Source organism: Magnolia sinica, chromosome 1, assembly GCF_029962835.1.
Source record: "Magnolia sinica isolate HGM2019 chromosome 1, MsV1, whole genome shotgun sequence".
Taxonomy (NCBI): domain Eukaryota; kingdom Viridiplantae; phylum Streptophyta; class Magnoliopsida; order Magnoliales; family Magnoliaceae; genus Magnolia; species Magnolia sinica.
In genome coordinates, this window is record NC_080573.1 from 129,117,497 (window position 1) to 129,144,634 (window position 27,138).

Here is a 27,138-nt window from a genome sequence, read left to right on the forward strand (position 1 = left end):
TTTCAATTCTGAGTTGAAAGGAATGTAACTGCAATCTACTTATGAACCTTAGGAAATGTAGTACAATTTATTCATCTCCTTCTGTTTGGTTTTCCAATCTCCTGTGAAATGCGAAATAAATGAGCCATCATTATCATTTACAAGTGTTTGTTTAAGTAGGAATTATAGCTTGTAAATCGAGAGTCAAATACACTTGTAAAGGAAATAGGGAAAGTAAATTCTAATAATTACATTTTCACATTATAAAATTTCCATTTTTACAGTGATTTCTAGGTGAAATAAACAATGTGGCAAAATCACTGCAGTCAAATTTAAGTGAAGTCAATGTCACCACACAATTACAAGAGTAAATAATCATTACCCATTTACAGCCATTCACCATCCTAATTGGGAAACCAAATAGACCCTTGATTGAACTCAATTGTCAGTTATGTATCCAAATGCAACCTAAGCTATTTCATTCTCGATCTATTAAATGCTCATCTGTTTACACAAAACTTACATGAATTCACTGAACATATCAAGTGATTTTGTTCTCCAATGCATCTTGCGCGGGTCCGGATGAAGATGGCGTGTGTTACATGGTTCTATGTCAAGTTATCACAGGAAATATGGAGGAAATCTTGGTGGGGTCTTGGCAATTTTTGCTCAGCAATGAAGAATTTAACAATGGTGTTGATAGTTCGAGAGATCCAACACACTACGTTGTTTGGAGCATCAACATGAATACATACATTCTCCCTGAATATGTTGTAAGCTTCGGAGTTTTAGAGTAGTTGGAAGGTAGACTATCTGTGACGAATAACTTAAGAATATTATTTTCTGCATTCATCTGAATCATCTGATTGTTTAATCAGAAAATTTCCTGGCCCCCCTAACAATGCTTTGTACACTTTTCTAGATAGAAGAAAGCTTCAAGAGACGGGGGCTGTTCTGACATGTCCTGGTTCTCCGGGAGACATCTCAATACCTGTTTGAGTACTCATGTTCAACCAGTATAATCCATTCCACATTTTCAAATTATCTTTTGTAGTAATGTTTTCCAAAATCTACTACCATCTATTAGTGGTGGGTGGGATTCCCATGAGCATTCAAAATAGGATTCATGCCTCCTAAACCTCAGAATGGTTTGGGAATTCTATTTTGGATGTGCCTACGGGTCCCATCTACTACCAATGGATGGTGGGACATTTTGGAACGCAGTCTCTAGCATTCCCGTTGTCAGACAGTCTTTTCCATATTATTGTACATAGCATGCCCTTTTTGTATGAAATGGTTTATTACGGTATCTAGGTTCCTCCTCTGGTGCTCCCCCTTCCAGCCTTCCTTCAAGGACAGAGCATGGCAGGACATCCCCATCCCAGAATGGTATTAGCATGGCAGAATTTTTCTCATTACAATACCAAACATATTGTACCAGGCATAATTCTCAGCAATGAGAGGAAGCCTTCCTCAAAGTAGTTTTGGAACATTGGAAAACATATAATGATGCACTGGTAATTCATCGTAAGGCTACTAGGTGTTTATTTGTTATGCAATTTTACATAAAGGATATACCGTATGATCCTGATTTCACTATAATTTCCAGGTTGGGAAAATTAGATTACACGACCTTGTTAGAACAATAAGGTTGGTAGAGATGAATTACTTTTTGCGACCGTCAAAGCATGCTGGACAGGTATAACCTTTAAGCTCCTTTTGTCCTAAATGATAGTTCAATTGGGCGTCATTGGAACCTTTTGTTTGGATTTGTCAACATCAGACGTGGGGACTGACACAAGCCACACAAACATGTGGAGAAGAGCTGTTTGATAACATCCTTGGTGTTTTATTCATTGCTTGAGTTGCATTTCCACTGTTGTTATATTAATTTCTACAAAGAGAACATCAAACTTCCTTGCATTTGGATTTAAATGAAGGATATAGTGCAGACATTCGTTTTCATCCAAAGCCACACTTCTTTTGAGAAGGCGGTCAGTACCACTGATTATTTATTGATCAATAAACTCCATTTGCAACTTGTTACTGAAGAAAGTTTGGAATTTTAAAAGAATTGATTTAGTGCTTGATAGTTGCCACAAACCAAGGACCCATTGATTGCTTATGAATCGGTAGGAAGCACACATATTGATTGCTTCGAAAAGGATTAGGGGCTGTTTGATTTTTCATTTCCTCTGTAAATTCCTGGAAATAGCTCATTATTACTCCTTACGCTGGTTTGAAAGTGGGTAAGTATTTTTGCCTCGAGAACTGGTCTGGAAAGGGCTGACTTAAATTTGTGGGCCCGACTGTGATGTACATAACATATCCATGCCGTCCATCCATTTTACTGGAACATTTTAGGGCATGAACCCAAAATTGAGGCAGATCCAAAGCTCAAGTGGCCCACACCACAGGAAATAGTGGTCTTAAACAACAGAACATTGCAAAGCTTCTGTTGTCATTCTACAAGGCCTCATTGGAGGGAAGAGGTTGATTATATCGATGTTGGAGTTTAAGACTGCCAATCACTATTTGTTGCATAAGGGCCTGTTTGGCCGGGCAGGTTGGATTGGATTAGATTGTATTAGAAGGGATTGGAAGGAGTAATCCCGGGATTGGCCGGGCGTGCCAAACAAGCACGATGAAATTCTGCCTGGATTGGAGCAATCCCAAGGGATTGCCAGCAATCCACTGACATCACCATCATTACCTTGAAATCCACCCAATCCCTCCTAATCCCACCTAATCGGTTTATCTTTTGAGATTGAGGCTATCTAGATTTTAGTGTTGGTGATTTTTTCTCTATTATCTGGTCAGTCAAACTATCAGTCACATTTCTTGTTTGTTTAGTGTGGCACTGGTACTTCATGTGCCTTTCTAATTACCTTTGATCTTTTTTGGTTTTTTTTCTTCCACAGGCAATTTCTGCAATGGAGGGAGATGGTTGATGTTCTTGGTTGCTCAAGCAAAGTAGAGGAGCAGAACTCTCCAGTGGAGGTTTCGATGTATGTTTTGGAAGCCAATGAGTGGCTTCCTTGTTTAAAGTTTAATTTTGTAACTGTTTGTTGTCTCCAATGAACCGATGTATCATATATTAAGATTCAGCTCCATTGTAGGAGTTTAAGGGTTTGTTCCTTCCTTCAAAATGTCCTCGCACAATGTGGGGGAACAAAAATGATGAAATTCCAATTCTCGGATGGGCCACAAGCACAAGATCACATCTGAGTGACTAACCACTACTTCTTAACCGTTGATTTATATAGACAATGTTTGGATGGTGTAGATCATCATATTAAAGTAATTATAGTGATACAATTGATAATCTAATTATTTTGGGATATCATAGTGGGTCATGTGCCCAATAGATTAATACTCTAGTGACATATATGTTACACAACTCTTGGAAGGATTTTAGATGTAATCTAGAGCTTTTATCTTAGATTTCAAATCCCCTCTTTGAGGGGACTTGGAAAACCCCGTTACTTTATGGTGCCAAACTTACCGGGGAATTTGAAATCCTCCGAAATCCATGGTGCCAAGTGATCCCTAGCATCCTTCAATAACCACCCTTTTCTGGCAACCTCCATTGTGAATTGTGGTCCATTTTTCTGTAGCCTTGGAATTGTACCCATTGAATGGGGCTTGTTATTACATGAAAGCAGTCTAAGAGTTTTCCTCCTCCTTAGGAAAAAAAGGGACTATGGAAAATACATTAGTCTGCAGGAGGGCTCATGGCCATCTGCTGATAATTGGAGCATACAACAGGCCCATCAATTGGAGTGTACTAGGTATCCAACCTTGCTGTTTTATGATGCTGGACAAATGGCTGCATAAATTACATAGTTTGGTCGAACAAAATGTGCAGTTGAGGCCCACAGGTTGACGATCAGGTTTCCATGGTAGATGATTGGGCCATGTAAAATCTTACTGATTGAATGATCGTAACCATCTAATTGCTGTGGACAACCTGTCCATCTTTTCTCTTCTTTATTTGGGTGCAATTTTAGTCATTTGTTCAGATTTAACATGTAATAAAAGAAATCTTTCGAAACATAAAAGAAGGATTTTTCTAGAGGAGATTGGGGTGTGACTCCTCCAACATGGGCCCACCAGAAGAACAGCCGAAACATAGAATTGTGGGCCCTGCTGGTTTACGTCTCTTACATAATAGAAATACAGCAATGCCAAGTTTTCGTGAAGAGGATTGAGGACTTTCTTTTTGGTGCTATGAGGCACATACAAGCCATTCATCAGGTGGGGCCTCTTACCTTTGTAAAACATGCCTTGTACAGAAATCACGCTTACTCTGCGGATACAATTTACAAGAGTAGGAGAAAAATGGACTGCTAAAAATGAAATGATCAATCACGTGTGGCTCACCTAGCTAGTGGACCAGCCTGTTTTCTTGGGCCACGGCATGTTTAGACTGGACTCCACCTGCTTAGTGTCTCATATCTCGCACATGTACGCGTTGGAACCACTTCGCCTGCAAAGCTGGGGGTGTAATATGCAGCAGAGCTGGGGGTGTAATACGCACCTCTGTTTCCACACCCCCCCCCCCCCTCGCGGCCAAAAAAATAAAATAAAATAAAATAAAAACATAGGACCGGGATCCTTTGCAACACTAGCAGCGCGTGCAACATCGGAGATCTGTGGGTCCCATCAGTGCCTGTGGAACATCCACTCTGTTCATCAATTTCTTCACTTCATATTCACTGCAGATGACGAAAATAAGCATGATCCAAAACTCACATGGGCCACAACATAGGGACAATGTTACATCACACATAAATTTTCTAGGTGTGGCCCACCTGAGTTTTGGATCAGGTTGAATTTTGGGATCTCTTCATCCTAGTGGGGCTCAACTGATATGGGTTGGATGGCATATAATCTAAATAACACCGTGGCCCCAGTAAGGTTTCTATGATGGTGTCCCAATCCCCACAGTTCCGTAAGGTGTGGCCCACCTGAGTTTTGGATCGCCTGATTTTTCAAATAACATACTCACATTAAGTGCCGAAAATGATTGGTGGAGTGGATGTCAAATGCATATCATGGAGGGCCCACAGTGGTCGGGTGTTGCACGCTCTTCCTACGTCGGGCTAAAGAGGATCCCATCCATTTCTTTCCGGATAGTTATTTGATACTCGTGCTAGAGTACGACGGAGATACATTTGATACTCCGGCCCCCAAAAATTGTACACGTGTCATACATGAACACAAATTTACTATCTAAATTGTGAAATCCGTTCTTCTTAAACCTCTGGATCGGGTCCTTATGCTTGCTCGGGTGGTAGACTCTCAGGAGTTTCAACACCTGGTATGTGTGCGCGTGTAAAAAAAAGAAAAAAAATAAAGAAAACTTCTGGATCCGTGGACACTTGTTCGTCGAAATAGGACCATTGGATTTTTTATTTTTTATTTTTCAAAATTTAACCGTCCAATAAATGTCCACTAATCTGATGGTCAGAAAACCAAAGAAGCATAATTTGAGATTTATGATTACATCTAAACCAGGACCCATAATTTGGACAGTTTAATTTGCAGTACTTATATTCCATGTATGCAATTTCACAGTAATTTATAAATGCCTATGTATCATCCATCGTACTCCGCCAGGGAATGAAATTTTCTCTTTCTTCTCATTGGAATAGTCTGCTACAGTTCTTCTCTTACTTTCCGTATGCCGCTGTTTCCTATAGTGCAGTCCACCTGAGATTTGGATCTACTTCATTTTGGGGCTCATGCACTAAAATCATCTGGAAAAACGGATGGGCAGCGTGGATGTAGAATACATACATCAAGGTGGGCCCCAATGTAAGGGCTGCACCGTCTTGGGTGTGACCGGGGCCGCACTTAATCCGCTCCCCGCCTCGTGACCGTTAGGAATTCAAAAAATAAAAAATTCCCATTCTTCCCTCGAAAATCAAAATCCAAGCCGTTAGAACTGACACTATCAACGGTCAAAAAGAAGAAGAGGAAGAAGAAATTAAATCAAATTTCAGATTTGCTATCAATCCCAACGGTCGTCTCTCGCTTATCCCCAATTTCCACATTTCCCCCTTTCGCGAGAAGGAAATACGAAAACAACAGGAAAAGAAGAAAACCGTCGAAGCATTTCTTTGCAAGAAAGAAAGAAGAAGAAAAACCACCATTCAAGAAGAAGAAGATCGAATGGAAATCTCCAAGAACAAAATCTCATTAGCCATGACAAATCAATCTTCCTCTATTCCTAAATCCTTCTCTTCCGGTAAATCTCTTCTGATTTTAATTTTTAATTTTAAAAAAATAAAAAAAAAAAAAATCTCCTGTGATTTTTGACTTTATTTTATTTATTTATTTATTATGGGTTCTTGGATTTTCTTCTAACAGTTTGTTTTTTTAACCACACTTTTGCAGATTTTCATCAACGACTTTCTAAAAAGGCCAATTGCGAGGAGACGGACGAGAATGATCGGCATCTCAGCAGTGGTAGATTACAAAACTCAAGAAAAGCAGCCAAAAACTTCATGTCCCCAACCATTGCTGCCGCTTCAAAGGCCACTGCACCAAGAAAGAAGATCTTGGTTGAGAGGAATGAAGCTTCCGGATCAACCTACATTGAGAAAAACCCAAAGATCAGCATGGAATTTACCTCCAGGGATTTGGGCTCTGGTTTATTTGATGGTTCTTCTTGTATGACGCCGCTATCTTCGAAGGTTTCAGAATCTGGCGATAGCCCTGATTCGTTGTCTTCCCTTCCTTACGATCCAGTGACGAATTATCTGTCACCGAGACCACAGTTCCTTCGGTACAAACCGAACAGGCGCCTAGAAATGGTTCTCCGCAGAGAAAGTGAATTGCGAAGAGGGGAAGAAAGGTTAGGAGTTGATGGATGTTGTTCCGTCAAGTCCAGGAAATCGATCCAAGAGGACATGCCGCTCAATGCTTCCATTTCTTCGCCAGATGAATCTGAAAAACAAGAAGATGGTTCTAATCTATGCACCGATAAACTGGATTTGGAACCATCAAGTAACCCAGAAATCAAAGAAAGTGATGATGATGAGGATGTGGACGAGGAAGAGGAAGAACAAAGTCCTGGACTTTGTAAGCAGGTATTGAGATCTGTGCTTCTCTTACTTGTACTGATTTGTGCTTCCTCATACATATCATCTACAGATCAATCTACCATTCCGCATTCCTTACAAGCTTTACTAGGTTTCAGAGAAGGGTATTTGAAGATTCAAGACCCCGTATACCAAATCATTGAGGATTTAAAAATGGGCCCAGAAAATTTTTCGGAAGTTATTGGTGTATTTTCAGGAACATTCTCAATTTTGGGGGGTGATGTGTTTTCCCCTTATCCTCAGTTGGGAGAAAGAGGGCTCTCCGAGCCTTCCGTTTTAGAAAATGTAGATGAAGAAATTAACGGGAAGTCGCTGTTTGTAGATGATCTCATGGAAAGATCTGACTCAGAAGAAAATGAATCACATGAAACTGCTGGAGTAATGATGACTGAGGAAGTAGGAATGGCTATGGAAACGGATTATCTGTTGAGTGATGATGTGAATTCATTTGAACGGGTGCCTGTTGCAAGAGAGAACAAAGAAACTGGTTTATCTAGTAATTTCATAAAGCAAGAGGAGGCAAAAGAACAAAGAGTAACAGAAGAAACTGGGACTGTCGTTGATGAATGGATTAGAAAGGAAGAGAAGGCTGAAAATGGAATGGTGAAGATTGAGGACATTTCTGAGGAGGCCCAATACGAATCAAAGTCCTTCGCTCTTCAAAATATAGAATCAGAGCTAAATTCAAGCAAGTGGGAATTCTCTTGGATTGAATCCATGCAAGACAAGTTGTTCTCCAAAGTTTCTATTGTATTATCTTTAATTTTAGCACTTGTCGCATCTATGATTCTGGGTTTTCTTCATCTCAAGCATAGGAAAGCCTCTGTGAAGGATTCATCACCTACCTTCCAACAACCATCAGTAGAGAAGAGGATCTCATGTTTTCTAGAGAGTGAACCGATCATTGAGAAGGAGAAGACTCATTCGGCATTTCTTAATAAAGAACTGATCGTTGAGAAGGGTGATTCTTGTGTTATTCCATCTTCGGCACACTCTATTGACAACTATGATAAGTTCAGCTCAACTCGTCCACCGGTGGTTGAATTGCTTGGAGAATACAGAGTGGGAGAAATCAACCACTCTGAGAAGAGCTTTGTCCAGAAATCCAAGAAAACAGGAACTGAGGAAATTGATTTCTCTCTATCTCAAGAGATGAAGATGTCATCAAAAAGCAACAAGCGCCTTTCCTTCAATAGCGATGCTTACCCATCTGTTTCAGACTTTTCAAGTGCAGAATCGTCTTCATTTGGAAGCTTTACTAGTATGGAGAAGCTGAAGAAGAAAGAGGTGAGTGGAAATCTAATCTAATTTCATGCTTTCTATTATTTTATGTCCATCTTAGTTAGGCATGGGCAGCTCTGATTTTAATTAAAGACAGTTATTTAGGCCTGTTCTGCATAAATGCATAGCTGCATGTCCTTGGAAGCTTGAAAGAAGCTTTGCTGGAGGATTTCACTGCTTATTACATCTATTTAACAAGTTTTAGTCATGGTATTCAGATTTTAATTTGAAACTGTCAGACATCTATAAAAATGCATGTAAAACAATATCAATGCATGTCACATACCTACGTAGTCACACATACCTAATATACATGAGCACATTCACTATATTGGAGATGCTAATGCTACGGTGATTCGCTCGGCTAGACCACATTGATAATTAAGGGTCCTTCTAACCTTTCCTTCAAATTTGCTTTTGATTTGAGTGGTGAATCATTGTCCTCTTGATGGCTAGGACCAAATCTCCTTTGCCGAAAACTCAGTGGTCTACCCTTTTCTTTAATATCAAACATCAAACTCAGCCAACTTGCAAGCCTAATATAGATTGGTTCTTTGTCTTGCTTTGACTCATTTTTCATGGAACGATTCCAACTCTAGCAATCGCAGCTTGATGTTTTGTTCTCATGTTGTCTCACTTGTTAATGCTATATGCGGCGAAGGGATTTGGATATATAGGGGCAGTACCGCTTGGCAACGGCAAGACTAGTGAAAATAGTATAACTTGGGTTACCGTCGTACAGTTGTTTTGTATGCCCAGAGAACTTGGTTTTGTCCCTCTTATTTTTCTTTGATACCGTCTTTTCTAAAAGCTTACAGATGGTCTTATTAAATGCTTCTCCAACCCATTAGCTGCCGCATTGTATAGTGTTGATGAAAGCAAATTTGTAAAAGCGATCCATAGTCATTATGAGTTGCTAAGGCACTCCAAATCTGCATATGATGTTCGACTTACAATTCTGTCTTGGCTTCTTTAGTGTGATTCTTCTGCCCACTTTGAAAAGTAGCTAGTTACAGTGAGGATGAAGAGACGTCCTTCAACTGATGGGTGGGTCCTATAATGTTCATACTCCATACACCCATACCTTGAAGGGCCATGAAGCTACTGTTGCATGTAGTGGGGTATTCAGGCTTGGCTCATTTTGGCCCGAAACTGGAAGTCTATCTCATATAAATAATAAAAAACAGAGAATTAACAATTTTTATTTTTTTTTCCAGCTTAGTGGTGAAGAGTGTTCAATTCTTCAGTAGAAGTCATGGGTTTGAGCTTTGATAGAGCCTGGTTGCTTTTCTTTTACATAAGTCTGACAATTCATTGTCAATTCAGTTTGTTTTTATCAAAACACATACATATGCATACACATGCTTATATATACATATTAGTGGCAACCTTGAATCACCAAAACAAATTAGCCTGTTATGCCTCTTTGTTGAGGGTAATAAATCAACGATACAAATGTGTTGTATCCAATTCTTTCACTATTGTAATTCAGTCTATTTTCTTGAATATGCATTCATTACACATGCATGTATTGGTGGTGAACTTGTTTTTGTTTGTTTCTTGTGAATCAGGAGGGCAGTGATGGAAAGGTGGTGGTCATGACACCTGTGAGGCGCTCAAGCCGAATCCACAATCGGGTCATATCTCCATGAATCATATGACAGAAACGTGTGACCCTTTTATGATCATTTTAATGGGCCGCGAAGATCCAGGGAAAACAGCTTCTTGTTGTTTCATTGCTTAAAGATACCATTTTTGTTTTTATTATTATTCCATGGTTCTCTTCCAAGTGCTTTGCTAATGGCAGAACTGAGCTGTTGAGACCCCCCCTCCTTTTTTTTTTTTTTTTTTTTTTCCTCTTTTGATGTTATGGGGATGTTGCTTGATGTCTGTATTTTGTCATCTTGTCTCAACCATTCAACAAGGCATTCTAATGGCACCATTTATATTTTCGATTGAAGTCATTTCTTTCATTATCACGATATCACCCCACTACCATACCATCATAATCATCATCATACATCATAGTCATGTGGTGGTTGTTGTAATTATCTTAGTTATCTTCCACATTCCCATCATCATTTTTTCTGTCATAGTTTGCAAACTAGGTGGGTCAACTCAGGACTCGCCCAAGGCAACCTGGCAAGGTCATGGCCCTGGTTAGTTGGTTGGTTAAACCAGGCAGGCTTTGGGTCAGCTAGGAATTTGGCAAAGAAACGGCATGTAGGTAAATTTCACAAGGAGAAAAGAAAGATCATGCAATAATCATTGATTACGATAATTTATGACCCACCTGGTTGACTCGGGACTGACCGGGTCAACTCGACCCGGTGAGTGACCAAGCCTCTTGAAAACTATGATTTTCACATTGCTTTAATTAATATTTCTTGTCAAGGCACTTCTGCAATGCATTTTTCTTAAGCTGCCACTGTTATTTTGAAAGCATCATTTAGATGTTCTTTTAAGGGCTGTGTTTGGATACCTCTCTTTTGTCCAGCCCAAATCAATATCCATGACATGACATGTGGCAGCGATGTATAACCTACGGTTGTTTGATGCCAGATTTTGATGTGTTGCCCACGTTTGAGCATCACCCTAACAACTATTCTGACCATCCAAAATATGGGTCAGTGTATATCTCTAAAATCACACTAATCAAACAATCTTAGCTACTCAAATTAAGGGTCTCATTCTGGATGGAGCATATTTATAAAAACACATTGATTAGACAATCCTAACCATCCAAGTAAGAGTAACAAATAAACGTTAAGGAAAATATTGAGTGGCTCCAACTTGAAGGAAAAAAGTTCAGCCCTATACAGACTATAACAAATATCAGGTAGGCTTATCCTTATTAGACCCAGACAAGCTTAGAAAAACAGCCAGCGGGCTAAACCTGGACAACTTTGACCTAGCCAAACAAGGCCAACTTAGACATGCTCTCCCAGCTTGAAATTTTACTACTACCAAATGGGCTATGGATTAAGAATTTCAATCGAATTGTTTCTGACATTGAACTTTTACTACTACCAAACAGACCTTGGTTTAAGAATTCCAATAGAATTGTCTCTGGCTTGAATTTTTGCTACCACCAAACAGGCCCTAGATTAAGAATTCCAATCGAATTATCCATTTTTATGTACTATTCACGGCCTGTTTTGTGGTCAACTCAGTGCATAATTCTCTCTAGTCCAATCAGTGCTGTTTTGTAGTTTATACACTTCTCTCTCTCTCTCTCTCTCTCTCTCTCTCTCTCTCTCTCTTCCAATCAGTTGTATTTGGGGTACATCCAGACATCCCAAAGTAATGAAATTTAATAATGTACTTTGAAAAAGAAAAATACGACCAAGAATATAAAAAATACATTAAAATATATGAACTTCCAAAAAGCACACACGCGTATGCAATAAAGCTGATATACATGCCACACATGTGCTAGCATGACACAGGTGTGAAATGCAATTCATCCATTATGTTGGTCTGACCTTCTAACACGTTTAACCAAAAGTAAATATGGTCCATCAGCATGTGAGCTAAGGGGATGGGTTACAAACTTCCGCCAAGTTTTCCAGAGCTCCTTTTTTTTTTTTTTGCAAACTGTGGTCCACCTAACTCGTGGATCAACCTGATTCTTGGGCTACGGCCTCAATATAGTGGGGCCATTCTGATGGATGCATTTGATCTTGGACTTATGATGCCATGCAGGCACTTTTGGTGGTGTAGATGAGCTTTATTGCTTATGCTCTTAGCGCAAAGCTCTAAAATATATATACTATACATGATTAAGAATATATATTAAACTATATGGTGCGTTTGGTGGTCCACATGCATTATTGTAGCGCAAAGCTCTAAAATATATATACTATACATGATTAAGAATATATATTAAACTATATGGTGCATTTGGCGGTCCACATGCATTATTGTATGCTCCAGTGGCCAATTAAAAGCCTGATTTGATTTTGGGGAATGATCAATCAAGAAAATTTTAGGTATAATTGCCCACATGAATTTCCATTCAAGAAAAAAAGAATACTCGAACACACACCCCCACACACTCACGCTAGTGGAATTTCACCACCTATGGATACTCGAACCCTTGACCGGGTGTTGTAACTCAAGTCTGCTGACCATACTTGAGTTACACATATACACTAACTTTCAATTGGATAGTTAGGGTCACAAGTTATTTCAATGGTTATGATCAACTTCCTTGTGCGATTTTCTGGGCCATCGCCCATCCAAGAGGTATCTCTTCTTGTCCTCACTGTTTCGTGTGGTGTGGTCCACTTGAGCATTGGATCTGCCTCATTTTTGGGCTAAGGCACTAAAATGATCTGGAAAAATGGACGGACGGCGTGGATAAAATGAATACATTATGGTGGGGCCCACAGAGATTTTTCACCATCTTGCTGATTGGTGTGGGTCACCAGCCAATCCGCGTCCGAGTGATTGTATTAGATGTTAGATAATGTTCGTATACACTTAGTCATGAGTATCCCACTTTTGGTACGAAATTAGTACAGCTTAGTACAGTTTTTACTAATTTATTATAAGCTAAGCCATTATCCTGACAATCCAACGGTCAGCATCTTACCTGCTCAAGAGGGCTTCGTTTGTAATCCAACGGTCATACCTGCTCAAGAGGGGCTTCTTTTGTAATCCAACGGTCAGCATCTTATCCCGACAATACGGATGGGACACCTGCCATTTAAATGAATTTGGGACCCATTGAAGTTTTTTTTTTTTTTTGAAGAAGCTGATCTTTGTTTTTACCTTCATCCTGGTGGGAATCACCTAATGAACGTGTTAGAGAGCATATAAGAAGGATTCAACGGTGGGCATTCACAAACTCACTGTTTCCTGTGCTGTGGTCCACTTATTTTAAATATTCTTGGATTTTGGAACAAAGGATGAAATGAATAATAACAAAAGTTATGAACAGAGCTGATGCTACATCAGGATCACGGTGGGCCCCCATCATTTTTTATGTTTCCTAACTTGTAGAAGCCGATTTCCGTTCGTGCTTAGTGGAAGGATGTGGGATTACAGGATGCGTGAAAGAAATCTAGGGGTGGCCACTAGCTGACCTCAGCTCGAACTTGGTTCAGCTCCGTCTTCGAGTCTGGCTGGCCAGCTCGGCTCGGTTCAGTTAGCAGCTCGGGCCAGTTCAAGCCAAGATCGAGCCGAGTTCGTTCATTTGGCATTTCCGCAAACACCCAAAATGCACCTTCAAAAACCCACTCTATGTAAAATAATAGCAAATGTTTTTCAGGTTTTATTTTATTTTATTTTTATTTTTATTTTTCACATACACACACACCCCACACATTCACGCCGTAGTGGGCTTTCACCACTTATGGATACTTGAACCCTTGACCGGGTGTTGAAACTCCCGAGAGTCTACCACCCAAGCAAGAGCAAGGATCCAAAAATATTTCGGTATAAGATAAAAAAGTTATCTAATAGCATCGATGTCTATTAAACTTTAATCGACATTTTATCAAACACTTTCTAAGCAACATTAAAAATAAAAACAAAATGAAATAAAATTTTTTAAAAAAAGGACATTTGTTTTATATACATAACTTCCTTGCCACGGGCCACACTTCATTGAGTCATTTCAACAAACACTTGGTGAGCAACATCAATATCAAAGTAACCAAGTCACCGAATTGGTTCGATCTGAGTTCGATTCAAGTTGAGTTCGATCCGAGTTAAGTCTAGCTGAGCCAACTTGAACTTGGCTTGAACTCATTTTCAAGCTCAAAAAATCAGCTCGACTCAGGCTCGAACTAAGCTTCAAACCGAGTCAAATCGGGCTTTCTCGAGTCGAGTCGAGCAAGCTAACCGAGGTAGCTCGGTTCGTGTACACCTCTAATGAAATCTAATCCATCCATTAGATACTTCAGAGCATGCTATCACTGAGACAAAAGTGAGGCTGTTTTGCAAATCATACGGGCTCTGCGCAAATGGATGGTAGGTGTCCTCTCTCACATTATTCCTTGTGGTGTGGCTCACCTGAGCGTTGGATTAGGGCCTGACAAACTGATCAGATGGCTTGAATATATCACGTGGACCCCACATCTATCATGTACCACCGTAAGCTTAGGCCTATCATATTGTATATGTGAAATCTACTCCATTTATTAGGTAGTGATCCGAAAGATTAGCTTGGCCAAAAACTCAGATTGGCCACACCAATGGGAATAATGTAAAATTGCTTCTAAAAATTAAAGCGTGATGTGGCCCTCCTGAGTCTTAAACTAGGATGATTTTTGTATGTTTACTTTATCCTTGTGAGTTATATATACATGATGAGCGGGTTTGACAAAAGATACACATCATGATGGTCCTAAAATTAAGCTTCATGTTTGGCATCCCAACCCCATTGTTACTTATGGTGTGGTCCACCTGAATTTTGGTTCTTGCTGATATTTGGATATAAGGGTCATCAATAAAGAGTGAACCAGATGGAGGGAGTACATATCTCTCTCTCTCTCTCTCTCTCTCTCTCTCTCTCTCTCTCACACACACACACACACACACACATATATATATATATCCCAAAACCTCGGTTATATGACACATGGCATAAAATAGGTAATGTAGATTGCCTCACCCCTCCCTCCACCAAAGGATTTAAATTTATTTAAAAAAAAAAAAAACCCTAATTTCATCACAATTTTTCTCTCTTTAAATTGTCTCTAATTATAAGAACTTTATCTATCATTTTATCATAATTATGTTAGGAGAGTACGTTTGAACTTGGTTAGACAATTTCATCTATATATATAAAGCTTTATATTGGATCCAGCCTTTGGATGGGTCACTTATATAAAAGGGTGGGAGAAATTAAATAGTTACCCCCTTTAATTTTGAGAAAAAAGGAACAGTTAATCAAAGACTGCACGAATCTTGATGCAGGATGTGAAGCAACCACTTTACTATCATACATGGATGTAGAAGAAGTCTGAGAAGGAAATCAACAAAAGTCAGCATAGTTGATCGATCGAGGTGGATCGAGCATACTAATCGAGTTAATCGATCGATCAATCGGTTGGATCGATTGATCGATGGAAATTCAAATTTAGATGAAAAGATTGTTGGACACTTTTTTGCTCAGTTCGATTGATCAACAAGTCGGGTCAGGTCGATAGATCGCAATAAATTCGATTTTATGGATTTTAGTCTCTAGACATTTTTGTGCCTTCCAATCAATCAGTCGATGGAATATGAAAATTTACGAATTTTTCAGTTTTTATTTCCTTATTTGTTTAGGTCTCTTCTAATTGCATCTTAGGGTTTATTTAAAGTTATTTAAGAATGCAAAATCGTTTATTTTTTGAGCTTTTAATAAAATTCTCAAATTTTCCATTATCTCTCTAGTGAATTCGAGAAACTTCTCTTGTGGATTCAGGGTACTTATCATTTGAAGAAGACAGTGATTGACCTCACCAAGCCCACCCCTGCATCAGTTTCGTATTAGAGAGAAGTTTTTTTTTTTGCAGATTGATGTCTTCTAATGAAGGATCGGGCAAAAATCACATGGACAGTGCACAAGGGAATTATCCTTTAATAGTAGCGGCTTTCGAGGCAATGTAATGAGAGAATCGGCAAGTCATGAAAGGGATGCAAGCAACTCTTAACTGCATGATGGAGGGCTTAGGGCAACTACGTGTTCGTAGAGATAATCTACTTCCCATAGGCGATGGAATTCACAATTGTGCTAATTACAAGGCAATGCTCATGAGGAATCGCAAGATCATGCTTAAGGATGTGCAATCCAGCGGTGAGGGGATTAATGACATGATCCTCCAACACCCGGCCTGAGGCGGCGATAGGGTAGATGCAATCAATCAAGAATTCATGATGAAAGTCGATCTTTCCAGTTTCAATGGCTAACTCCATATCGAAGATTTCCTCGATTGACTGCTTAAAGTCAAGCATTTCTTCAACTATATAGAAATCTTTAAAGAGAATAAAGTTAAATTGGTGACTTACAAGTTAAAGGGTAAAGCTTCAGCTCACACAGAAGAGACAAATGAAGGCATTAATCCACACATGGCGGCGGATAAAGCAACTAATGTGCACGCTATTCGTCCCCATCGACTACGATCAGATATTATTTCAACACTACTAAAATTATCGGCAAGGTAGTCGAACAATGAGAGATTACGCAGGGGAGTTCTACCATTTGGCAGCACAGAACAATTAGTCGAGACTGAATCACAACAAGTCGCCTGATTCAACGGAAGGTTGCGTGTTGCGATACATGATCGAATTCAGATGCGGCCCGTTTGAACGATGAATGAAGCGATGAAGTTGGCCACCTGAGCAGAAGCGCAACTCGAATGATCTAACACACGGGCCTATCTCGCTAATAGGGTAGCCACTGCGGGTCCTTCGTAGGGAGGACCATGGGTAAGGGGAAAGAACCTGTAGAGAACACCCTTAACGTCCTACACCCGCGAACTGAGAGTCGAGAAGTGGACAAGTGAGATCTCAAAGGGGTGCAACCACTTCTTCGTATCCAGGAAGGATCCCAAACCCTATGGTTGGCCAAGGCCAGACCAATGCCATCGATGTGGCCAAACGGGTCACCTATCAAACACTTATCTCCAATGACAAGTGGCTAACATCGTTATTAATGATGGAAATACTAAAATATAGAGGATGACCCAGATGTTAATAAAGTGGATAATGTTATGGATGAAAAACCAAGTGAAGCATATTGGGTTCCGCAAGATCATGGTGAGTCCCTAATAATGAGATGACTATTGTATTTGTCCAAAAAAGATGTACACATGCACACAACAACATAACATCTTTCGAATAATGTATACGGTGAATTGAAAAGTTTGTGATGTGATCATAGACAAGGGGAGCAGTGAGAACATTATCTCTAAGGTCATGGTGGAGAAGTAGCGGTTAAAAACAGAAAGACATTCATCCCCGTACATGATCGGCTAGATTAAGAAGGTCAATAAGACAAATGTAACTAAGCAATACACTATATATCTTTCAATTGGTAAGCATTATAAGGACCAAGTCATATGCGGCGTAGTTGACATGGAGGCTTGTCACATATTACTTGGCCGACTGTGGAAATCAAATCATGACGCCACTCATAGAAGATAGGATAATGTGCATATTTTCTTTAAGAACGACCGAAAAAACATTCTCACCCCTATGAACCCAGATGAGCAATCCAAAACTCTCAAAGTTGAGGGTTATTCTCTCTTAGTCATACGAGACTTTGTAAAAGAATCCAAAGAGATGGGTCAAGTCTATACATTAATTGTAAATGGCGAAGAGGTAGAGCTCATAATTATTCCTAACAAACTAAAACTATTGCTATAAAAATTTAAGGCAATTTGGCTTGATGAATTTCCTGATGGGATATTCAATACTATATTAACCTTGACCTAAGGACTATCTTACCCAATCATCCTCATTATTGGATGAGTCCGAAAGAGTGATATTTTACAAAGACAAGTGGAGGAATTGATCTCTAAGGATCTAGTGTGAGAAAGCATGAGCCCTTGTGTCATGCCAGCTCTATTGACGTCTAAGAAGGATGGGAGTTGGTGCATGTGTGTCGATAGCCGATCCATATATAAAATCACCAAAAAGTATAAATTTTACATACCTCGGTTGGAGGATCTGTTGGACATGCTAGACGGGATGAAAATATTTTCCAAACTATATTTGAGGAGTGACTACCATTAGATCCGTATTCAGTCGGGCGATGAGTGGAAGACAACATTTAAGACTAAGGAGGGTCTATATGAGTGGTTGGTCATGCCCTTCGGACTCTCGAATGCACCTAATACGTTTATAAGGGTGATGAACCATATTCTGAAACCATTCATTGATTGATTAATTATAGTTTATTTTGATGATATCTTGATATACAGTCTTGACGAAGCAGATCATGTGGAACATCTTAAACAAATACTTCAAGTGCTCGTCGAGAATAAGTTGCACCTCAATTTTAAAAAGTTCAGCTTTTTAACGAAGTGCCTATTTTTTTTGGGCTTTATCATGATGTCCACAGGCATTTGTGTGGATGGTGAGAAGTTAAGAGCCATCAGAGAATAACCAATTCCAACGAACATTCATGAAGTGTGAAGTTTTCACAAGTTAGCGACGTGCTATCGTTGATTCGTGAAGAATTTTAGTACCATCACGGCACCGATCACTGACTACATGAAGAAAAAACATTTTCAGTAAATTGATGAGGCCGACAAAAGATTTACTATAATTAAGCAGAGCTTGTCCACCACTCTAGTCCTCGTACTTCGCAGCTTTGATAAATTATTTGAAATTAAGTGTGATGCTTTATATGTTGCCATTGAGAGGGTGTTGTCTCGAGAGGGCAGACTGGTGGCCTTCTACAATGAGAAACTTAGTGATGTCGATAAGAAATGGTCGATTATGAGCTAGAATTGTACGCAGTGGTTCAAGCCTTGCATCATTGGAGGCATTACTTAATTCAATATGAGTTTATCTTCTATACGGACCATTAGGCCCTCAAGTTTATTAATAGTAGGCTAACATTAACCATGTGTATACTAGGTGAATTTCTTTCTTGCAGGAATTCACATTTGTACTGAAGAATAAGGCCATGTGGTAGCATGAGGTGGCTGATACACTTAGCTGACTTGTATCCTTGTTGGTCACCATGAGCAACGAGGTTGTCGAGTTCGAGTACCTCAAAGACCTATATGCCAAATATGACGATTTCAAGGATTTGTGGGTTAGATGCTAGGATGGTCAGTCTAATGACCTTCATATTTAGGATGATTTTCTTTTCAAAGGAAATCAGTTGTGCATTCCATAGAGTTCGTTATGAGATTATGTCATTTAAGAGTTATATGTAGGTGGCCTCGACGGTCAACTAGGCGACACAAGACAATAGTTCTTTTAGAGGAATGTTACTATTAGCCACAACCAAGACGAGATGTGGAAAAAGTGGTGCAGTGGTGCCATATGTGTCAGGCATCCAAGGGGTAGTCATAGAACGCGAGCATATTATTCAAACCCCAAGTATAGGGTTGTGATGTAGTAATAAACTCGGTAAGATCGATGTTGAATCCACATGGACTGAAACCTGTATGTAATCTAAAAATAACTAGAACTAGAACTAGAATAAGATGAAATCTAAATCAAGTGAATATGAGGGAATAATAGTGAAATAGGAAATTAAGATTTGTAGAAATCAAATGTGAGAAACTAGGGATTCAGAGGATCCACTTGTAGAGATCAGGGAAGTCTACACTTGATTCATGAACTCAATTGGACTTCGAGTCCCATCTTCATCCAGTTGGAAGATATATCACTAAAGCACAATCTGAACTTCCTTTGATCTAGTTTTTAAAGAGATGAAAAGTATGAGAATTAATCTAGATTCCATCACAAAACCATGTCCATAAACGAAGTAAACAACAGAATTAAACCAATCCACAACCAATCTGAAGATGTATAAATGTTAGGAGGGATTCCATCATCCAACCATGTCCAAGGGGCAATGGTGAACAACAGAGCTGCCTATTTTTATAATCAAAATAAGAGAAAGGAAATACTCAAAGCCATCGCAGATCTATTGTAATTTCAGTCACAACAAACCATTAAAAACTGAAAGCATTCCTATTAATCAAACTAAAATCAACCTAAGTTCAGTCTAACATAAATCAGAGCCGTAGAATTATTCCCATCACACCACAAGCTTCACCTCTCAGCCCTAGCTAAGAGAGCTAAGAGGTTTAGCCCAACATGATTGGACTAGCTCTCATAATAATCATAAGCAAAGAAAACAGTAAAATAAAAGAAAATAGTAAAACAAACAATTCCAAGCTCTTTCTCTCTTTCTCTCTCTCTCTCTCCTCAGGCGTCTCAGCCGTAGATGCCCTCCTCACTTCTTTCTCTCTCCTTCTTATAGGCATTACAGTCGGTTGGAGTGGAGAAACTCCATCCAGAAGCCTTTCTTACACAGCAACAGACAGTGAAGGAAATCACGTGTGCAATGCAGTTGGTTTGGAGCTTTACGCAGCTCTCCTTACACAGCTAAGAAAACAGCGCTGCAACTCCTTACTTTCCTTGCTTTCTTTCCGAAAGAAAAACGTCCCTTGGGACATTTTTGGCAGGCCTACACCATGGATGGTCTAGGTCGGCCATCCGATCAATGTCATGATTGTGCACCAACTAAAAAGAATGGCCAGCGTCCGGCGCAAAAACAGGGCCTGCGTAATGGCTTTTGCGTTGAGACATTGGTGGGGCCATGATCATTGACGGTTGAGAAATCACACCATTCATTAGCTTCGTGACGAAATTTCAGCTGGAGAGGGACGGTTTTGGATTGTTTCTGACACGACCCACTTGATTTTCCATTTTGTCGTCCATCCTACGTTTTGACGGTTGAAATCTGATGCATGCTGGTTCTTGAAAAATTTCCACCTATGTGTCACAGCCCCACTCCGGACATGATGGCCCACCATCATCTAGTTTCACGATGATGGTGGGCCATTGATGGATCAGCGAACGGACGTGCGGATGTCCAGAGACAAGGAAGGGAGAAAGAAATTCCTTCTTTCAATTTTGGAAGGTCAAAGGCGGTTTGACCGTCTTGTATGGCACGGTATACATCGGGTACATGTGCACTGTGTATGCACACGTGCACATTCAGGGCCCACTGTGGTGTGTATGAAAAAACTGCTCCGTCCATCCATTTTTTCACCTCAATTAAGCTGTTGAGACCAATTTTGAAGCATATCCACATAGCAAGTGGGCCCCAAATTGATAATTTATGGGATGATCTGACTTTTGGGCCATTTCAACAAGGATCCAATGGTTGGATTTCGATGTATACGGTTAATTTATGGTCGTTAGACTATATATGAAGTTTCAAGCCGAACGGATGGTGGGAACCCTATGATCTTACAATTTGGACGCTTTTCCTGCCTCTTTAACGTAAATGACTTGATTTTCTCAGATCTCTGGCATGTAAATTCCTCAATCTTGGTCCCCTAGGGTCCATCCCTTGCCTTGGTGACTTCAGAGTATTAATTCCATGCTTTTAGTACCCTTTTCCATTCCATGCTCCTAAATACACTCTGCATCACAAACATGATTAAAATAGGCCGTTAAACAGTATCATGCTCGTAAAAATCAGGTAATAAATGGGGTCTAATATGCAATATTTGACCCTCAACACAACTCTCAACTAGCATTTTACTAGTCTTGAGCAAAGTATGTAAAAAATAAGTTGAGAATTACAAAACAATTTTTATGAACTCTAGTGATTTTTGAAAAACAATCCAGATACTAGAATTCTAAGATTCATGAATGTTGGGCATTACTTTCTCCTAAACTCAAGTGCACGGTAAACTTCATAATCAAGTTCAAAGTATTAATCATTAATTAGAAAAAATTCTAAACACCGAGTTCCATGAGTGTATAGTGTAATCTCGACTTATCATCATTAAGATTCACTTCTCTATTTCATGATATCATTGGTAACTAATAAGAGAATTCATGATAACCAAAACTTAGACCAAAACTTGCCTCACAGATCATCCTTTATCTTTCTTCCAGCTTTTGATTTTTTTCATTAAAAGTAATGCCAAGGAGGGAATTAAATCCTCACCTACAGGGAGCAAACCTATGGTGAAGACCAGTCGCCCAACAATTTTCGAATGTCAATCTTGGGGAATCGAACCTTCACCTATAGGGAGCAAACCTATGGTGAAGACCATTCGCCTAACCCTTTCAATTCTCAGGCTGGTTCCTTTCATGCTTAGTGATTACCAAGTTAATCCTTCAATATCGAACTGAAACCTCAATGTGTAAGCGAGATGTGACATGTGAAATCATGATTTAATCAATGTTCAAAACTAATAATTATGGATTGATAATTCGAACTCAACTGTGGAATCTATCAGATAGCTAAATCCAAGAGACGTAAAGCCACAACACTCTGCATCTTATAATTTTAAATCAACGATGGTCGTCAAAATCACTTCGAATTCACAAGAATTTCCAGAAAAATTTAAATTTTTTCACAATTTTTGCTCAAGACTAAGAAAACACTGATTAGGTAACATAATTTCCCACCCCCAACCAAAAATCTACATTGCCCTCAATATAAAAGAATAAGCATGCAATGCACATGGGACAACGAAAGTTAATGAGGAGAGATGGAAAGATAGTACTTAGACGAAAGAATCAAGAGGCTTTCCAAAGATATCAGTGTAAGAGCAGGTCAGCACAAGAGAGAAACCAACAAAAGCAAACTATCTTAAAATAATATAGAAAGCAAACTAACCTAATGGGATAAAACCGACTAACCTTGAATAGTATAAAGCAAACTACCCTAGTCCTATGAAAGCAATAAACCTACCTATACCTCCGTCAGACTAGGAGATCAATCCTGGCAAACAAGATCATTTAGAGGCATAGACATGTCCTCAGAATCAAATTTCTTGACAAATGGCTTTAATCGATGTTCATTTACTTTAAAGTCATGGCCATTGTCTGCATTTCGAATCTCGACAGCCCCATGAGGATAAACATTGATAACGGTGAAAGGGTCGGTCCAACGAGATTGGAGCTTACCTAAAAAGAGATGTAATCGAGAATTATATAAAAAGACTTTTGACCTGGCATGAATGATTTTCACAGAATGTATTGGTCATGAAACGCTTTCATCCTGTGCTTGTAAATTCTCGAGTTATCGTACGTATCGTTCTGAATTTCTTCAAGTTCATTCAACTGAAGTTTGCGTAACGAGCCAGCATTGTCCAGATTGAAATTCAGATTTTTAATCACCCAGTAGGCTCTATGTTCCAACTCCATAGGCAAGTGGCAAGCCATCCCATAGACAAGTCTAAAAGGAGACATTCTAATAGGGGTTTTTTAAGTAGTACGATAAGCCCATAAGGCATCAGTCAATCAGATTGACTAATCCTTACAGTCAGGATTGAAGTTTATATTTTTGATTGCCCAGTAAGCTCTATGTTCCAACTCCATAGGCAAGTGACAAGCCTTTCCATAGACAAGTATAAAGGAAGATATTCTAATAGAGGTTTTTTAAGCAGTACGATATTCCCATAAGGCATCGGTCAATCAGATTGACTAATCCTTACGGTCAGGGTTAACCGTTTTCTCCAAAATATGTTTGATCTCCCTATTGAAAATCTCAGCTTGCCCACTTGTCCATGGGTGGTATGGGGTGCTCACCTTATGAGAGATACAGTATTTCTTCATTAAACTCTCGAATGGTCTATTACAAAAGTGTGAGCCCCAATCACTAATGATAGCTCGAGGTGTACCGAATCGAAAAAGGATGTTCCCTTTTAGGAATTTAATGACCGTGCGATGGTCATTATTTTGACATAGAATCGCTTCAACCCATTTAGTGACATAGTCTACGACAAGCAAACTATATAGATTTCCAAAAGATTGGGAGAATAGTCCCATGAAATCGATGCCCCAACAATCAAATGCCTCTATGATAAGAATGAGATTCAAGGGCATCATATTTCGATGAGACAACGCTCCCAATTTCTGACAATGCTCACAAGCTTTGCAAAACTCATGAGTGTCCCTGATCATAATGGGCCAGTAAAAGCCACATTACAGAATCTTGGTCATAGTCTTTTAAGCAGAAAAGTGACCACTACATGCTTGTGAGTGACAAAAGGAGATGACACTCTGATACTCATCATCTAGCACACATCTCCTTAAGATTTTGTCTGGGTAATATTTAACCAAATATGGATCGTCCCAGAAAAAGTTGTGCACCTCGGTGAAAATTTTCTTCTTATCTTGTGTAGTCCAATGTGTCGGTATGAAACTTGTGGCAAGATAATTAGCAATATCAACGAACCAAGGTGAATGAGAGACTCTGAACAACTGTTCATCAAGGAACATGTCATTGATATGTGTCGTCTCAAGGAAATCAGAGGGATTAAGGTGAGAAAGATGGTCAGCCACTATATTCCCTACTCCCTTTTTATCTTTTATTTCTACGTCAAATTCTTGGAGTAGGAGGATCCATCTTATCAGGAGGGGCTTAACATCATTCTTAGACAGAAGATACTTGAGTACCGCATGATCTGTGTAAATAATGATCTTTGATTCCATCAAGTAGAACCTAAATTTGTCCAAAGTGAACACTATGGCCAAGAGTTCCTTTTTTCATAGTCGAGTAGTTCACTTGGGTAGGATTTAGATTCTTACTCATATAATGAATAACGTAGGGTTTCTCATCTTTTCTCTAGCCTAAAATCGCCCCAAGAGCATAATCAGACACGTCGCACATAAGTTCAAAAGGAGTGCTCCAGTCAAGTAGCTGTATGATGGGTGCACTGGTCAACATGCCTTTAAGCTTAGTAAAAGCTTCTTGACATGACTCAATCCACTCATATAGTGCATCCTTTTAAAGTAGATTATATAGAGGATGAGAGATGAAACTAAAGTCTTTTATGAATCTTTTGTAAAATCCGGCATGTCTTAAAAAGGATCTCATGTCTCGTATGTTCTTGGGTGGAGGTAGGTTAAAGATAAGATTGATTTTTGCCTTATCCACCTCAATTCCTTTGGACAAGATAATATGTCCAAGGAAAATTCTCTTATGAACCAAGAAATGACACTTCTCCCAATTAAGTACCAAGTTCTTTTCTTCACATCTTTTCAGCACACATTTAAAACTTTCTAAGCACTCGCTGAAAGATGGAATGAAGATAAAAATCGTCCATGAAGACCTCTAGATATTTCCCCACCATGTCAGAAAAGATACTCATCATACATCGCTGAAAGGTGGTAGGGGCATTACATAGTCTGAATGGCATCCTTCGGTGAGCAAAGGTGTCATAGGGACATGTAAATGTGGTTTTTTCCTGATCTTCAAGGGCGATCTCTTTCTAATTGTAGCCCAAATACCTATCAAGGAAACAGTAATAGAAATGACCAGCTAACCTTTCCAAGATCTGATCAATAAAAGGCAAAGGAAAGTGGTCCTTCTTCGTGACAGTATTTAACTTCCTGTAATCAATGCACATTCTCCAACCAGTAGTAACTCTAGTTGGCATGAGGTCATTATTGGCATTAACTACGATAGTGATTCCAGACTTTTTAAGAACCACCTGAGTTGGAATCACCCATTGACTATCAGATATAGGGTATATGATACCCATATCCAATAGTTTAAAAACCTCGGCCTTAACCACTTCTTTCATATTTGGATTTAATCTAAGTTGTGATTATCGAGAGGTCTTCACATTATCCTCAAGATAAATGCGGTGAATACAAATTGAGGCATCAATTTCCTTGAGGTCCGTAATCGTCCATCCAAGGGCTCCTTTATGCTCAATGAAAGTAAATATGAGCATACTCTCTTGTTCTTTCTCAAGGTGGGTAGAAATCACTACCGGGTATGTCTCATCTTGACCTAAATATACATATTTCAAATCAGAGGGTAAAAATTTTAGGTCAAGCTTCAGTGGCTTGAGGTTAGACGGTAAGGGCACTATATTAGTTTGGGACAACTCTTCAGATTGTGGCCTCCATCGGTTAACTTCAAGTACCGGTGTAACATCAAGCATGACACACTTCTCCCTAATCATGTCATCATCAAAATCATGGGAGTGGGCCAGGCACATCTCTAGAGGGTTAGAAGATAAAGTCTAAGGTGTCCTATCTTCTACGAAAGAGTCAATCATGTTAATGTTGTGAAAATCGTTATCATCCTCTAACTATCTGCCTGTATTAAAAAATATATTTGACTCCAATGTCATATTCCCGAAAGACATAGTCATGACATCATTCCTGCAATTGATAATTGCGTTTGAGGTGGCAAGAATGGGTGACTAAGAATGATATGAATCTGAGTGCTGATGTTATCGATGGGTTCGGTATCAAGGATGATAAAATCTACAGGATAGTAAAATCTGTCGACCTGGACTAACACATCCTCAATTATCCCTCTTAATATACAAACAAAGTGATCAGCAAGTTATAATGTGGTTAGGGTGGGTTTTAATTCACCCAAACTTAACTGTTTGTATACCGAGTAGGGAATCAGATTGACGCTCGCTCCTAAGTCAAGAAGTGCGTGCTCAATTCGATAATTCCTGATTACACATGATATGGTTGGGATACCAGGATCCTTGAATTTCTACGGCACATCTTGCTTTAGGATGACACTCACTTTCTCAGTCAAGAAGATTTTCTTTTAAATATTCTACCGTCTTTTGGTCGTGCATAAGTCTTTTAGGAATTTGGCATATGAAGGTATTTATTTCATTACATCAAGTACAGAAATGTTGACCTTTACTTATTTAACACCTCTAGAATATCCTGAGAGTTAGGGAGAGATTTTGGTGCAACTAACCGTTAGGGAAATGGAGCAATTAGCTTCCCTTGAGGTTCCGATTCTACTTCTGGTTGGGACATGGCTAGATCCATCTTTTTTGTCCACTTCCGGGTCCTTAGGATTTTCAGCCCTAACCGGAATAGTTTTGTCAATGATCTTCCTACTCCTAAGAGTGGTGATGGATTTAGCTTGTTCCATCTGATTTGAAGAGCTAGGGTCACTTATTTCATATTACGGTTTGGGATTGGGGAGGGGTTGAGCAGGAAGCATCGATTTTCCTCCACTTGTTAATTGTGACTCTATCCTTTGAATAGACGACGCAAATGTTCCTAATACTGTATGGATATTATGGAATGTTTGTGCCGAATTCTGATTAAGTAGCTCTTGTTCTCG

General features: G+C 39.3%; 1 protein-coding gene and 1 long non-coding RNA gene across 2 annotated transcripts; both read left to right on the plus strand.

Annotated features, from left to right (window-relative positions):
* The first annotated feature begins 331 nt into the window (after positions 1-331).
* Positions 332-2,034, plus strand: LOC131258287 (uncharacterized). The gene is made up of 2 exons (XR_009178044.1): positions 332-783; positions 902-2,034. It is a non-coding gene; the product is annotated as an uncharacterized LOC131258287 (long non-coding RNA).
* A 3,872-nt stretch (positions 2,035-5,906) lies between these two features.
* LOC131258290 (uncharacterized) lies at positions 5,907-10,216 on the plus strand. The gene is made up of 3 exons (XM_058259520.1): positions 5,907-6,232; positions 6,382-8,375; positions 9,941-10,216. Exons 1-3 carry the CDS (start codon positions 6,157-6,159, stop codon positions 10,019-10,021), a joined length of 2,151 nt encoding a protein of 716 aa, XP_058115503.1. The 5' UTR covers positions 5,907-6,156; the 3' UTR covers positions 10,022-10,216.
* Positions 10,217-27,138: the final 16,922 nt, after the last annotated feature.

Bases quoted from the DNA above. Each gene is read 5' to 3' on its own strand.
- LOC131258290 (XM_058259520.1), top strand. From the start codon at position 6,157: ATGGAAATCTCCAAGAACAAAATCTCATTAGCCATGACAAATCAATCT. The intron at 6,233-6,381 runs GTAAATCTCTTC...ACACTTTTGCAG, and splicing joins TCCTAAATCCTTCTCTTCCG to ATTTTCATCAACGACTTTCT. The intron at 8,376-9,940 runs GTGAGTGGAAAT...CTTGTGAATCAG, and splicing joins AGAAGCTGAAGAAGAAAGAG to GAGGGCAGTGATGGAAAGGT.